Source organism: Corylus avellana, chromosome ca3, assembly GCF_901000735.1.
Source record: "Corylus avellana chromosome ca3, CavTom2PMs-1.0".
NCBI classification, from domain to species: Eukaryota; Viridiplantae; Streptophyta; class Magnoliopsida; order Fagales; family Betulaceae; genus Corylus; species Corylus avellana.
The window spans coordinates 14,167,317-14,181,633 of NC_081543.1; the positions used below are offsets into that span (position 1 = coordinate 14,167,317).

The 14,317-nt window shown below is 35.1% G+C and overlaps 1 protein-coding gene and 1 long non-coding RNA gene across 6 annotated transcripts; both read left to right on the forward strand.

The window, feature by feature from the left end:
• Positions 1 to 1,532: 1,532 nt before the first annotated feature.
• LOC132173345 (uncharacterized) lies at positions 1,533 to 5,911 on the forward strand. 5 transcript variants are annotated; one of them, XR_009439307.1, is made up of 4 exons: positions 1,533 to 1,744; positions 2,149 to 2,229; positions 2,931 to 3,681; positions 5,610 to 5,911. It is a non-coding gene; the product is annotated as an uncharacterized LOC132173345 (long non-coding RNA). The 5 variants fall into 5 exon arrangements; XR_009439309.1 differs by having other exon boundaries at positions 2,939 to 3,681; XR_009439310.1 differs by lacking the exon at positions 2,149 to 2,229 and having other exon boundaries at positions 1,539 to 1,744; positions 2,939 to 3,244; positions 3,442 to 3,681.
• Positions 5,912 to 8,719: 2,808 nt separating this feature from the next.
• On the forward strand, positions 8,720 to 13,603 carry LOC132174153 (phosphoacetylglucosamine mutase-like). The gene is made up of 8 exons (XM_059585847.1): positions 8,720 to 8,725; positions 9,000 to 9,119; positions 9,324 to 9,466; positions 9,554 to 9,802; positions 9,997 to 10,415; positions 10,502 to 10,677; positions 12,837 to 12,933; positions 13,292 to 13,603. Exons 1-8 carry the CDS (start codon positions 8,720 to 8,722, stop codon positions 13,444 to 13,446), a joined length of 1,365 nt encoding a protein of 454 aa, XP_059441830.1. The 3' UTR covers positions 13,447 to 13,603.
• Positions 13,604 to 14,317: the final 714 nt, after the last annotated feature.

Here is a 14,317-nt window from a genome sequence, read left to right on the forward strand (position 1 = left end):
AATTAATCTACCCCTTTTTGTGCAAATTAAATAATAACACAATAGCAAAATAATAATCAAGCAAACCCACAAGCAAGACACCAAGATTTTTACGTGGAAAACCCTCCAATGCGAAAGGTAAAAACCACGGGACTTAGTCCAGTTAAATCTTCCACTATCAACAATAATGAGTTTACAATTTGTCTTCCCTAGAGAAATATCTAGAGGTTATCACCACATCAAGAATACATGCATTCTTGGATTAAACATAAATTCATCACCCTAAAGTGGATTCCAACAAGAATAAAGAAAGATCTCACCAAGTAGGTATTAGCAACCAACCGATTGGAGAGGAATTCCAACGATCGACACCAGTCAATACGTAGCACTCGTCGTCAGGAGCAACACTCTAAAATTGCATCAAGATCGAACCACAAACGACCTTCCAATCTCTGACGGATGTTCTTCTTTTTCTTTTTCTTTTTCTACCTGCGCCGCACGCTTCTTTCTTTCTTCTCTCGCTATACTTCTGAAAACAAAGATATGTATATATATAGCACACAAAGGGTTTTAAACCCTTTGTGTTTCCTGCCACGTGGGTTGGTCCCCACATAAAGAGGGACCACCCAACAATTCGCGATACATCCCAGATTCTTTCTCCAAACCCTCCCCGATTCTTTTTCCAAACCCTCCCGATACATCCCCCATTCTTTCTCCAACCTCATTCTACAACTTCATATTGTTTTCCGGAGAGCAGAGAAAAATGCCGTTCTTAGTAGAATTGCGATATGTAGTTCCCCCGCTCATCAATCTCACCCTTTGGTCCTTCATTATACCCCTAGCCAAGCATTGGGCTCAAGATCTTAACTTCAATAATGACATATTTGTTATGGCATGTCTGTCTCTTGCCATTTTCATGCTACTGATCTTCCTCTTTATCTCTGTCAAGCTACCTATTACTGTGGGGCCACTTCAGTTGAGGGCAGGAGATTTCTCAGCTCCCCTCACTCTTTCATTTTTGGCCTCCATCCTTTTACCATCACCACTTTTCTGGCCTGCCTTTCTCATGCTCCTCATGCTCGTTATGTTATCACCTTGGTATGAAATGCTACTACTCCAAGCCACTCCTACTCCCATCATTACCTACATCACCCAGCGTCCTGATCAAGTTGAACTACAAGAAATTGTAGTCGAAGGGAACAACGAAGCCAGCAATATTTGACATCTTTTTTTGTTGGAGCTTCATCGGACTAGTTTACAAAGTTGTGTGTGCTGCTTTTTTTTTTTGTCTTTTTTCTTTTTTTTGGTTCGTTATATTGATTTCCTCGGTCTATGTAAGGGTTTGTTCGTTATATAGAAAATTCTAGTTATATTGATATGATTGATGCGAAGATTTTACCTTTTTTTTTTTATTTTTTATGATTTTGGTCCAATCTTAAACTCTTATTTTTAGTATTTGTATGGCGCGTGTATTTTGCAAACGCTCGAATCCCGGCAGCCGACAAATATGGATATTGCCTTATGTATGTCCATGCTCATGCTCGCACGATTCAGACCGTTCGTTTCCAATGAACAGTCTGAATAATGCAATCTAAACATTAAAATTAAAGAGAAAACACAACAACAAAAAGCTTTTCCTTTTCTTCGCACCCAACGACTGAAAGTTCACCACTCTCTCTCTCTGTCTCTCCTTCTCCCGCTTTCTCTCTCTCTCCATTTTCTCCGTTGCAGAACAGCCGAGCCACGCCACAATCCATCCACAGAGGTAAGCTTTTCTCTCGTTTTTCTTTTTTTCCTTTTGATTTCCTCTGGTATGTAAAGCGTCGACCGGATAATGTGACCCACATATATTTTGTTTATTTATTTTTGGTTTATAGGTTGTTTGGTTGTTGAGAAAGTATGGGAAAACGAAAAGAAATGAAAATTTAAAGGCTTTTTAACTTTTTTTTATAAATTTTATTTGTTTATTTATTTATTTTTGTAGAAGATGAAAAGTCCACTTGAATTCTATCGTATTCGTATAGATCGCTATCTAGAATTTTAGTTTCTTGCATGTTTGCTACCTTTCTGGGTGACAGAGAGAAAAATTTCTGGGTCGTTTGGTTGCTCCAAAAGGAGAGGAATTAGAGGAAAACCTGGATGTAAGTGATTGGGTTTGTGGTGTGGTAGGAACAACCTGGGCGTAAGGGAATTTTCGGTTCAGTTCGGGTGTGTGAGGCTCATTCCTTTGATGAAAAGAAGATTTTCTCTGTAAGACCCATTCCCTTTGATGTTGCCGGCTTTCGAATTTGTTTCCTTTTATATACTTTCATATGTTATCTCTGCTACGTGTTTGATAAAATCCTTTTGAGCATGAAGTTTGCTGCTTTTGCAAATTGCTAGATTTTGATCATATTCTTGGTTCTATGCAATTGGGTTTGGTTGGAATTTCGGTTTAGTGTGAACTGCAAAAAGGCAACGGCAGAAAAATCATTACAACAAGAAACAAAGCTTTGATTCAATTGAAGCTAAACATACGCAGAACGCTTGGAAACCTTTTTTAAGATATCTGCACAATAAAGGCACATGATTTAGTGTTATATTTCTTTCATAACACTTTGCAATCAAACCTTAGTCCTAGATATTAGTATCAGGATCCCTTATATTCCTTTAAATCGATACAATGAATGTACCCTAAATTCTTTGCATGTTTAATGATGAACGAAGACCAACGCTCCCTCCTCCCCAGATCCTCCTCTCGCTTCGCAAGGTCCCCCATTACTGCTTTTGATTGTCAACTACTTATAAAAAAATGATTCTTGATTGTAAACTATACAATAATGGTATTCCTTTATTCTAAGTTGACTTTGACACAAATCAAACTTGAAACTTTATCAGTTAGTTAAGTATTTTGATGCTTAGTAGGAAAATGACTGATCTGGGTTGGGGTTTAATTTCGTTGTTGGTTTTAGTATTTCAGGTGTGTTTGTTTGGATGGGGATGCTGATCAACTGGTATATTTTTCCATGCCATCAAAAAGTTGCAATAAGATTGATCTTGTTATGGTGACAAGATATTATCTTTGTTTGCCATCTTCATCAAGGAGCAACTAAACACTCAGCAAGGAGGGTGGTGAAAAATATGAACAGTAGTTATCATGCTCGTCTTGGTGTTGTACAGAAAGCATATGCAAATGGAGGATAAACAGATTACCTCAAAATGTTGGGCTTAGAAGTTGTGTTTACTCCTACAGGAGTCAAATACTTGCACACGAGAAAGCAACTAAGTATGATATTGGCATCTATTTTGAGGCTAATGACCATGGAACCATCCTATTCTCAGAATATTTCTTATGTTGTAGAGGCCTGATATAGGGAGTTTTCTTCAGTATCTAAAGGCTATATCATATTTTCATTTACTGTAGCAGTCTTAATATGATGATTAAGTGATGTGCTTCCTGAATTATTTCGTTGTTTGATTCAGGTTCAGAACAGTAAAAGGCCCCTTTGAGACTGTTGGCAGTCAGTAAGTTGATTAACCAAGCAGTCGGAGATGCTCTGAGTAGGTTGCTCACTTGCTCCTGGTGGAGGCCGTTTTGCACTGTATGGGATGGTCAGGACAGAGATGGAGTGAGCTTTATAAGGATCTACTGAGTAGGCAGCTTGAGTTCAGTTTTCTTGATCACCTTCTATGAAGATAATCTTGTTATCCTGAAATTGGAAGGTGAATGTGCTTTTCCTTGTTCTGCACTATATATGAGCTCTATAGGCATTGTGGACTCTTAATTTCAAATGAAGCTTTATATGCATAATTGGTTTAGCCAGATCTAACTTTAGGGCCTACTATGAAATGTTAAAGTAAGGGCCAGTTACTGTTCCTCTGCATCACTAAATGATGTTTGTGGCGCGCGTATGCTGGAAATAAAATATTGGAGTTTTGTAGAATCATTAGAGACAAAAAAAAAGGGTATCAAATTCTTCAGTAGTAGTATTTGTGAAGAATAATTGCCTTCTCATTCATCATGAAGAGATTTAGTTGTTCTCTAATTGACATGGGTGTTGGAGGATTAATTTGATCTTTCAATCTTTTTAGTGGCTGGATAGAAATGGTTTAGAGACATCTTTAATTAAAAATAGCTGACATGCCAGGATTATTTCCTCTGAACGAGTCAAGTACCTACGGTTCTGACCCAAAAAAAAAAGAAAAAAGAAAAAAAAAAAGCTAGCCTAGAACATGATTTTGTGATTTTTCTCTGAATTAATATCCCTAGTTGAAACTTGGATTTATGATATTTTCAAATTGTCTTCTCTATTGCCTCAATGGTTTGTAAAGGTTATTATAGGAAACAATCTCTGCCCCAACAAAATCCTTTGTGTCTGTCACCCGAGAAAAGGAAGAACAAAAAGGATTCCAAATTATGAATATAAACAGTAAAAAACAAAAATTCAATGGTGTTTCAAAATAATCACATGTAAATAAACGTTATTTGTTAATCTATATACTTTTTGTAAATAAGACTGTTGGCCCTGTCCTAGCAGCAACAAGGGAAGGCCTGACATGGTATAATAAACGTATTTTGGTACATGATTGGCTGCAACAGATTAGGACTGATTGATGAACTTAGCAAATCGGAGTTGTTTAAATTGGTTCTAACTTGACTAAAATAGGATAATTGGAAAGACTAATTAAATGTGAATAGTTCAAAAGATTGGAAAAAAGAAAGGAAAGTCGAGCATATATCCCATGCCATGGTTATCTGTAGGCCAGAACTGTGCAAAAGTTTTATCGCAGTAAACCTCAAGTTGTTGGGATAAGGCTTTATTTAGGGAAGTATGAATCCTGGTTTCTCCTTGATAACTCAGCAAAACCTGACCCTATTTGTTGGAAATCATGTGTGTGTTACTTGATGTTGGACATTGGGGTGGGACAAATTCCACATACTTATGTTAGTGTATGACATATTTGGACAGGGTTTGCCATGTAACAAGTTTTTCATGCTGCATCTTCTGCTTGAGACCAGATCATGTCATGATAACAAAGTTTATTTTTTGTCTGATATGGCTTTTGTCAAAACCAGTAGAGCTTGTCTAATAGTAATATTATCTGCAAACGTGTAATGGCGCTTATTTGTTAGAGTTTCTCATATTTTGCTTCTACTCGCATGGTCCTTTAGGTAGTTTGATGTTCCTTCCATATTTTTTATGCTGAAGGAGGGAATTTGTCCTGTAGAATAGGGGTGTATTTTTTTAGCTTACATAAGCATTCTTTACGATGAAATATAATTGTTCTATTGTTGTTGTTATTATTTTTGTACATAAATTAAATTCTATTGCCTTTCCTATGTTGTCATGTAAAAGTTCTGGACAGAACTGCTGTTATCACAGCAAATGCAGAAACTGTGGTCGTGAGGCCCCCTGGCATTCAAGAAGCCTGTAATGCTGCAGGCAGTAATGTCATATTATTGATAACTGTTTTAAATTAAGCTGATGTGATATTATTAATCCTTGGTCATGTGTCATGATTAGTCAATATGATGATTGGTCTAGACAATCCAAGTGCACTTAGGCTACTACCAAAATTTCATCTACAACATAGAGGGAACAAGCCATGAATAATTGTTAATATGACTCTTTTTTTAATCAACAATGCAGCAAACTACCGTCAAGGCCGATCTTTCATACGACCATCAGGTACCGAGGATGTGATATAAGTGTTTGCAGAAGCATCCACCTAGGAAGCAGCCGACAGCCTAGCCAACTCTGTAGCAAGACCTGTGGCTGTGGACCATTTCCTAGGATTTGGTTCTATCTTTTGGTCATTATTGGACCAGTTTGATTTTGATCTTGTGATATTGATCGTTGTAAATGTGGGTAATTACTTGATACTTTAATTACCTTCTCAAAACTTGATGAATTAGAAACAAAATGGAATATGAATTAAATCTTCTTTTGTCCCTCCACTTGCCACCCAAGCAGGTTTTTCACTCTCTCCAAGAAGGAACCAGAAGACAAAAAGGGTGATATAAAGAATAAGTGTGAGTTTTAGCATTACTCTCTACTTCAATAGAGCAAAATCACTAAAGCTGAATTATGAAAAAGATGTGTGATTTTTAGAGTTGCAACATTAGTCGTATGAAACCACACCAAAAACGGCCTGGAACTTGCTGATGGCCATTCATGTTTCTTTGGAAAAATCAACACCACATTCAAAGTAATCAAAGCAACTCCCTCTTAATTGAGGTATTGGGGCATTTTAAGACAAAATTAACAATAAGGAGCAAATTGCTACATATACTTCATACCTGCTTACATGCGAGTAATAATATGTCATGACAGCAAATATGTTGCCAGTTGTAAGAAGGCAACATTTGTTGAATTAAACGGAAGAAAAATGTTTGGTTTCTCGTCTATTTTCGTATGAGAGATGCACAAATTTACCATTAAATTTATGAAACCTATATGTGAGTTTCACATATTCAATAATAGACTTATGATGGCCTTGGCAACCTACCTGACCGTTTTGTCTCTAAGCATATGGTGACATTTAAAAGTCTACACAAAAGCAAATATCTTGCACCCTAATAAATAACGAATTATATATATATATATATATATATATATATATATATATGCATTGGATCTGTCTCTGGTATTTTTATTTCATGGGTCTGATTGAAATATAAAATTTATGAAGAAGAATTGAGCCTCATTCTAAATATATTACTACACTACAAACTTTACAAAATTGGGCAATCAAGTTCCAATATTATTTTTCACATTCATTTTACTTCGATTGATGTAATGTGTTTTAAGTAATTTTTTAATATCAAATACTTAAAAATTATTACTTAAACACGTTACTTCAATCAATATAAAATAAGTATAATAAATTAGTATGAAGAGAAATCTTCTTTTATTTTATTTTATGCAGTAGTATAACTCTCTTGAACCATTAAAGAAACTTCTCACGTGTTTGCTTTACAAAATCCATACGACCCTAATGGCAAATGCCGTGATCAAGATTCTATACATTTCCACATCTTGAAATGACCATAGTGCCCTTAGCTTGTAAAGATATATAATACATTTCCACATCTTCACGATGAGGAAGGGTGGGACCAAATCTGAAAGCCCTTCCTATTCAACATTCGTGATCCTTTTTCCTATTTATTCCTCCTTTTTCTCCTCCTTTAGATTTAGGAGTAGAAAAAAATTAAAAATCCCCCTTTGTATTTGTTCCTCCTCCGAGAGAAAATATTTCTCTATTCACTAGAAAAGTAAAAGCATAATTACTGAGCAGTTCTCTTCCTTTCTTTCTTTCTTATATATATATAAACTAAACTAAAAAAGTTTATATAGAATGATTACATTATATGATATTTTCCCACCCAAAGAAACTTATAAAAGATAACTTAGCATAGCATAGTCAGAGTAATCACATTTTTTAATGAAACTTATTGATCATAAAACTAACTTGAGACTTAAGAGATTAGTGCATTAACTTTCCAAGTCTGGGCCGATAGTGCATTTTGGACCGTTAAATCGGGGCGACAAGATGTGGAAAAGCTGAGGATCTTGACCTGCCAACAAATGTCCATTCCCAAGGAGATGGGGCCTACCATTAGGTTTAGGGATATATACTAAAAATGGATATATAGTGCAGCAACAAGAGAGTGGGATATATATATATTCACATCCAGTAATATAGAGCTTTTTTTGTTGCGCATTTTTTTTTTTTAAGTACAGGTTCTAGCTAATTCTAACTACTACATCTTCTAATTGTATATATGAAAATTTATGAGATCTACATGAAAATTTCACATATTTAATAATAGATTTAAAAAATAAAAATAAACAAGATATATGTAGGAGAATAATACCAAACACATCTTTTAAACGGAATAGAAAGAATTGGTTTTTTCTTTTTTAAGAAAAAAGAAAAATTATTTGATTGTACTTCTAATTTTTTGAAAGATAAAAAAAAAAAAAAAAAAAAAAAAAAAGGATGCAAAAGGAAATAAATATGTAAACTTGACTTATGAAGGCCTCGGCAACCTACTGACCGTTTTGTCTCTAAGCATGTGGTGACATTTAAAGGCCTACACAAAAGCAAATATCTTGCACTATAACTCTCTCTCTTGTTTTAGAGAGAGAAGCTCTTGTCTTTTGCTCTGAAAATTATATATATATATATATATATATATACATTGGATCTGATTGAAATATAAAATTTACGAAGAAGAATTGAGCAGCATTCTAAATATATTACTACCCTATAGACTTTACAAAATTGGGCAATCAGGTTTCAGTATTATATTTTGTACGGAGTAATATTATTTTTCACATTCATTTTACTTCGATTGATGTAATATGTTTTAAGTAATTTTTTATTTATATCAAATACTTAAAAAATATTACTTAAACAAGTCACTTCATTCAATATAAAATAAATATAATAAATTAGTACGAAGAGAAATCTTTTTTTATTTTATTTTATGCAGTAGTAACTCTCTTGAACCATTAAAGAAAGATCTCATGTGTTTGTTTTACAAAACCCATATGACCCAAGTGGCAAATGCCGTGATCAAGATTCTATACATTTCCACTCTCTCTTCTTTATTCTTTATGTATATGTATTTATGTATGTATGTAGTGCCCATTTGTTTGTTATGAAGGATTCGTTTTGTTTGGGACAAAGAGAATTTTAATTTTAGCTGGAAAGGGTGATATGCTACCGTTTTGTTATTAATATTTTTGGTTGAATGGAAGTAACATTTTCTAGAAAGAGTTGAGGATATAAAATACAATTCAAATTTACTACTTTTAGCGGGTTTCTTTTGTAAGAAGCTAAATTTTAAATGGAAGGTTAGAGACTCAAAGATACTAATTTGAAGACCTTTTGTATGGGATTTTTTTTTGGGGGTGGGGATTAGCTACTGAAAGTAGGTGTAGGGGGTTGTATGTCTTATTGGATTTTACTTGGAATGCCTGTATCGAAATGTGGAATATGCTTATGTTTTTTTATTTTCTTTTTCGGGACAGTTGATAACCGAATTTGTGGAGAAGGAAAACATCTCGTTAGAGGGAGTGAGGCGGGCCGAGATATTGTTGGGGAGAGACACCAGGCCTAGTGGGGAGTCTCTACTTGAAGCTGCTAAACAAGTACTACATAGCCTCTTTCTCCTTAATAATTTAGTCTTCTATTTAGGTGTCTCTCTTGCATATTTCTTGTGTACCCGGGTTGTGCCTTTCACTTTTTAATGATATTTCGTTTACTTATCAAAAAAACAAACTTTGTACAAATGGATTAGGCATTGCTTCACTTGCATTAAGTACGTTTTGCTTATGTTTTAAGTTTGGTTGAAGGGAATCAGTTCAATTCTTGGAGCAGTTGCCATTGATATGGGAATTGTGACAACCCCACAACTGCATTGGATGGTGCGTGCGAGAAATAAGGCCATAAAAGCATCAGAACTTGATTATTTTGAACAACTATCGAGCTCGTTCAGGTTTGTTTGAGCTAAAGGTGAATATGATTTGTTTGATATTATGTTGTCTTTATAGGCCTGTGCTATAGAGTTTATGTTATTGGTTAGGTGCTTGATTGATTTGATCCCAAGTGGAAGTAAGATAAGTGATGTGGATGAAAAATTGGTTGTTGATGGGGCTAATCGTGTGGGTGGAGAAAAGCTTGAAGTTTTTAGGAAAATGTTGGATGGTATGGTTGTTGAGATTCGTAATTCTGGGAAAGATGGAGGTGTGCTCAATGAAGGTGTTGGTGCTGATTATGTGCAGAAGGAGAAGTTTGCTCCAAGTGGCTTTGGTTCCCAAGACGTTGGACTAAGGTCAGCCATCTCTTGTTTGATAGTAAATGATTCTTGATTGTCAGCTGTACAATAAAGGTTTCCTTTTTTCTAAGCTGACTTTGACACGAATCAAACTTGAAAATTTATCAATTAGTTAAGTATCTTTGATGCTTAGTATGACATTGACTAATGTGAGTTGGAGTTTAATTTTGTGATTGGTTCTAGTATTTCAGGTGTGCTAGTTTAGATGGGGATGCTGATCGACTGGTATATTTTTCTGTGCCATCAAAAAGTTGCAATAATATTGATCTTGTTGATGGGGACAAGATATTATCTTTATTTGCTATCTTCATCAAGGAGCAACTAAACACTCTCAGTATGCAGGGTACTAAAAATACGAGCAGTAGTTATCATGCTCGTCTTGGTGTTGTACAGACTGCATATGCGAATGGAGCATCAACAGATTACCTCAAAAAGTTGGGCTTAGAAGTTGTGTTTACACCAACAGGAGTCAAATACTTGCATGAGAAAGCAGCTGAGTATGATATTAGGATCTATTTTGAGGCTAATGGCCATGGAACCATCATATTCTCAGAATCTTTCCTATGTTGGTTAGAGGCCAGATATCAGGAGTGTTCTTCAGTATCTAAAGGTTATATCATATTTTCATCAATTGTAGCATTCCTAATATGATGATTAAGTGATGTGCTTCATGAATGATTTCGTTTTTTGATTCAGGTCCAGAACAGCAAAAGGCTGCTTTGAGACTATTGGCTGTCAGTAAGTTGATTAACCAAGCAGTTGGAGATGCTCTGAGTGGGTTGCTCTTGGTGGAGGCCATTTTGCAACATATGGGGTGGTCAATACAGAGATGGAGTGAGCTTTATAAGGATCTACCAAGTAGGCAGCTTAAGGTCAGTTTTCTTGATCACTTTCTATGAAGATAATCTTGTTATCCTGAAATTGGAAGGTGGATGTGCTTTTCCCTTTTCTGCGCTATATATGAGCTCTTTATAGGCATTGTGGATTCTAAAATTTAAATGGAGTTTACTTATCAAAAAAAAAAAAAATTGATGGAGCTTTATATTCATAATTGGTCCAGTCAGTTCTAACTTTCGGGTCTAGTATGAAATGTCAACTCAAGGTTCAGTTAGTTTTCCTCTGCATCACTAAATGATGTTTATTCGCGCATATGCTGAAAATAAAATATTGGAGTTTTGTCAAATCATTTGAGACTAAAAAAAAGAGGTCCCAAATTCTTTAGTGTTAGTATTTATGAAGAATAAGTGTAACGTCCTTTTCTGTCACAATGAAGAGATTTAATTGTTCTGTAATTGACATGGGTGTTGGAAGATTAATTTGATCTTCAATCTTTTTAGTGGCTGAATGGAAATATTTTAGAGACATCTTTAATTAAAAATAGCAGACATGCGAGGATTATTTCCTCTAAACGAGTCAAGTACCTTCAGACCCAAAAAAAAAAAGGGAAAAAAAAAAAAAACTAGCCACGTACAGATTTTGTGATTCTTCTCTGAATTAATATCCCTAGTGGACACTTGGATTTAGGATATTTTCAGACATGTCTCCTCAATCTCCTGTTTCTGTCACCTGACAAAAGGAAAAAAAAACGAAAAAAAGAAGGATGCCAAATTATGAACATAAACAGCGAAAGGCAAAAGTTCAATGGTGCTTAGAAATAACCACATGTAAATATACGTTATTGAGTTAATCTACAGTATCATACATGAAGAGATCTCTTATCAAAAAAAGAAAAGAGAGATCTCTATCTATGCAAGTCACCCATTTGGAAAATCTTCCTTTCTAATTTCAAAGCTAAAATAGTATAATTAACTCATCCACTACATTTCCTAGATAAAATCCATTACTCTCAAACTTCTCCTATAGCTGCACAAGGTAGATAAACAAGGTAGGGTGATTCACATAGTGTGTTCAGCCATGTATAAGTTAAGTGTACTGAATAGATGATGGCTGAAAGACTGGCCGGTCATGTCATTGCATACCTAATTCTGGGGGAAAACGGATATTGAGCTGGATTAGCAACAAGGTAAGATCTGACATGCCATAATGAGCATATTTTGGTAAGTGGTTGGCTGCAACAGATGAGGACTGGTTAATGTAGTTAGCAAATCAGAGTTGTTTAAATTGGCCCAACTTGACTAAAATAGCATAATTGGAAAGACTGGAATGTGAATAGTTCAAGGATTTGAAAATAGAAAAGAAAGTCGAGCATATATCCCGTGCCATGGTTATATTTAGGCCAGAACTGTGAAAAAGTTTTATTGCAGTAAACCTCAAGTTGTTGGGATAAAGCTTTGTTTAGTGAAGTATGAATCCTGCTTTCTCCTTGATAACTCAACAAAATCTGACCCCATTTGTTGGAAATCATGTGTTCTTTACTTGATGTTGGACATTGGGGTGGAACAAATTCCAAATAAGCATGTTAGTATATGATATATTAGGACAGAATTCGCTATGTAACAAGTTTTACATGCTGCATCTTCTGCTTGGGACCAGATCATGTCATGATCACAAAGTTTAGTTTTTGTCTGATATGGCATTCATCAAAATCAGTGGAGCTTGTCTAATAGTGTACTGGTGCTTATTAGTTAGAGTTTCTCGTTTTCTGCTTCTAGTCGAATGATCCTCTTATGTAGTTTGATGTTCCTTCCATATTTTTATGCTGGAGGGAATTTGCCCTGTAGAATAGGGGTGTATTTTTTTTTTAAGCTTACATTAGCATTCTTTACAATGAAATATAATTGTTCTATTGTTAATTTAGTTCAGAAGTTGGTTCCACTGCTGTTCCTATGCCAGAGGAATTCAAGAAGCCCTTACCTTAGTATTGTTTTAGTTCAGAAATAAAATGTTGATGTTCCTTCAATGTTTTTATGCTGAAGGAGAGAATTTTCCCTGTACACCGGAGATGTATATTTTTTTTTATGCTTGCATTGGCATTCTTTAATCTTTATAATAAAATATAATTGTTCTATTGCTATTATTATTACTATTTTAGTTCAGAAATTGAATTCAATTGCCTTTCCTATGCTGTCAGGTAAAAGTTGTGGACAGAACTGCTGTAATCACAGCAAATGCAGAAACTATGGTCGTGAGGCCCCTTGGCATTCAAGAAGCCATTAATGCTGAGACCGGTAATAACATATTATTGATAGCCGTTTTAAATTAAACTGATGTGATATTATTAGTCCTTGGTCATGCATCATTATTAGTTAATATGATCATTGGTCTAGATGATCCAAGCGCACTTAGAATACAAGACATAAATGTACACATATACACGGATACACCCCATCGTCATGACTGTGTTTAACATAATAACATGTACCTTGGCTGTGCATGGGTAGAGAAACTTGCATATGTAGGGTTCCTGGATAATTTCATGAGTGTTTGATATAATCATAACTTCTTCAACAACTAATTTCTCCAATATTGTAGAGGAAACAGGCCATGAATAATTGTTAATAAGACCTTTTTTAATCAATAACGCAGCAAAATACCCTCGAGGCCGATCTTTCATACGACCATCAGGTACGGAGGATGTGATACGAGTGTATGCAGAAGCATCCACGCAGGAAGCAGCTGACAGCCTAGCAAACTCTGTAGCAAGACTTGTGGACCAGTTCCTAGGCTTTGGCAGTTCATAAAAGTAACCTCTATCTTTTTTCCTTCAACTAAGTTGACAGATGTGCTACATGGAAAGGGTCATCGTTAGACCAGTTTGATTTTGATGTTGTGATATTTGATATTGATCATTGCAAATGTGGCTAATTACTTAATACTATGATTACCTTCTCTAAATTTGATGAACTAGATACAAAATGGAATGCATTGAATCTATGTTTGTCCCTCTACTTGCCACACAAGCATATTTTTCATTCTCTCCAAGAAGAAGAAAGAACCAAAAGACATAAAAGGAGATATAAAGAAGAATGTCAGCAATAATGCAAGAACCTAGGAAGCACTCCCGCTCGATAAAACAAAGCAAAAGCCCTTAAAATCCGAACCTTTGATGTTCTTTAGCCTCTCTCTCTTCTCTGCAATTATGTCTATTTTTTTTTTTTCTCTGTTATAGGTGAATATGGTTTGGTATTCTGGAAAGTTATATATATTTCAATCTCTATATTCCTTTCATGTTTGGATAAAGAGTAATTCTAAATCTACCAACTCTTTTGCAACTTGCTGACAGCACTTGAAGAAATGACACAAGAAGCACAAAAAATGCCCCACGTGTCAGATAAAGTTCCAACATTAAATCATTCTTTAGTAAAGAATTTAAAATTCCAGTAAGTTTGGAATAGACCGTGTCATTGATTATGCGTGCTGATTGTTGAGCTTTGCTCGTCATATTGATTATGATAAGGAGTTGGACCCCTACATCACTATTCACGCCCAAAAGTAGTATATTTAATAAGAAACTCGTCGGTTCTTCTTATTTTTCCAACTCCTTGGGGTTTCAAATGATTAGGACATCTCGGCTTAGACTAAACGAGTATTTAATTCCCTATATGCTTCCTT

What these genes read in the sequence shown, in the direction of transcription:
- LOC132174153 (XM_059585847.1), top strand. An exon ending in TACTTGAAGCTGCTAAACAA is followed by an intron (nt 9,120 to 9,323) that starts GTACTACATAGC and finishes GTTTGGTTGAAG; the next exon opens with GGAATCAGTTCAATTCTTGG. An exon ending in TCCCAAGACGTTGGACTAAG is followed by an intron (nt 9,803 to 9,996) that starts GTCAGCCATCTC and finishes CTAGTATTTCAG; the next exon opens with GTGTGCTAGTTTAGATGGGG.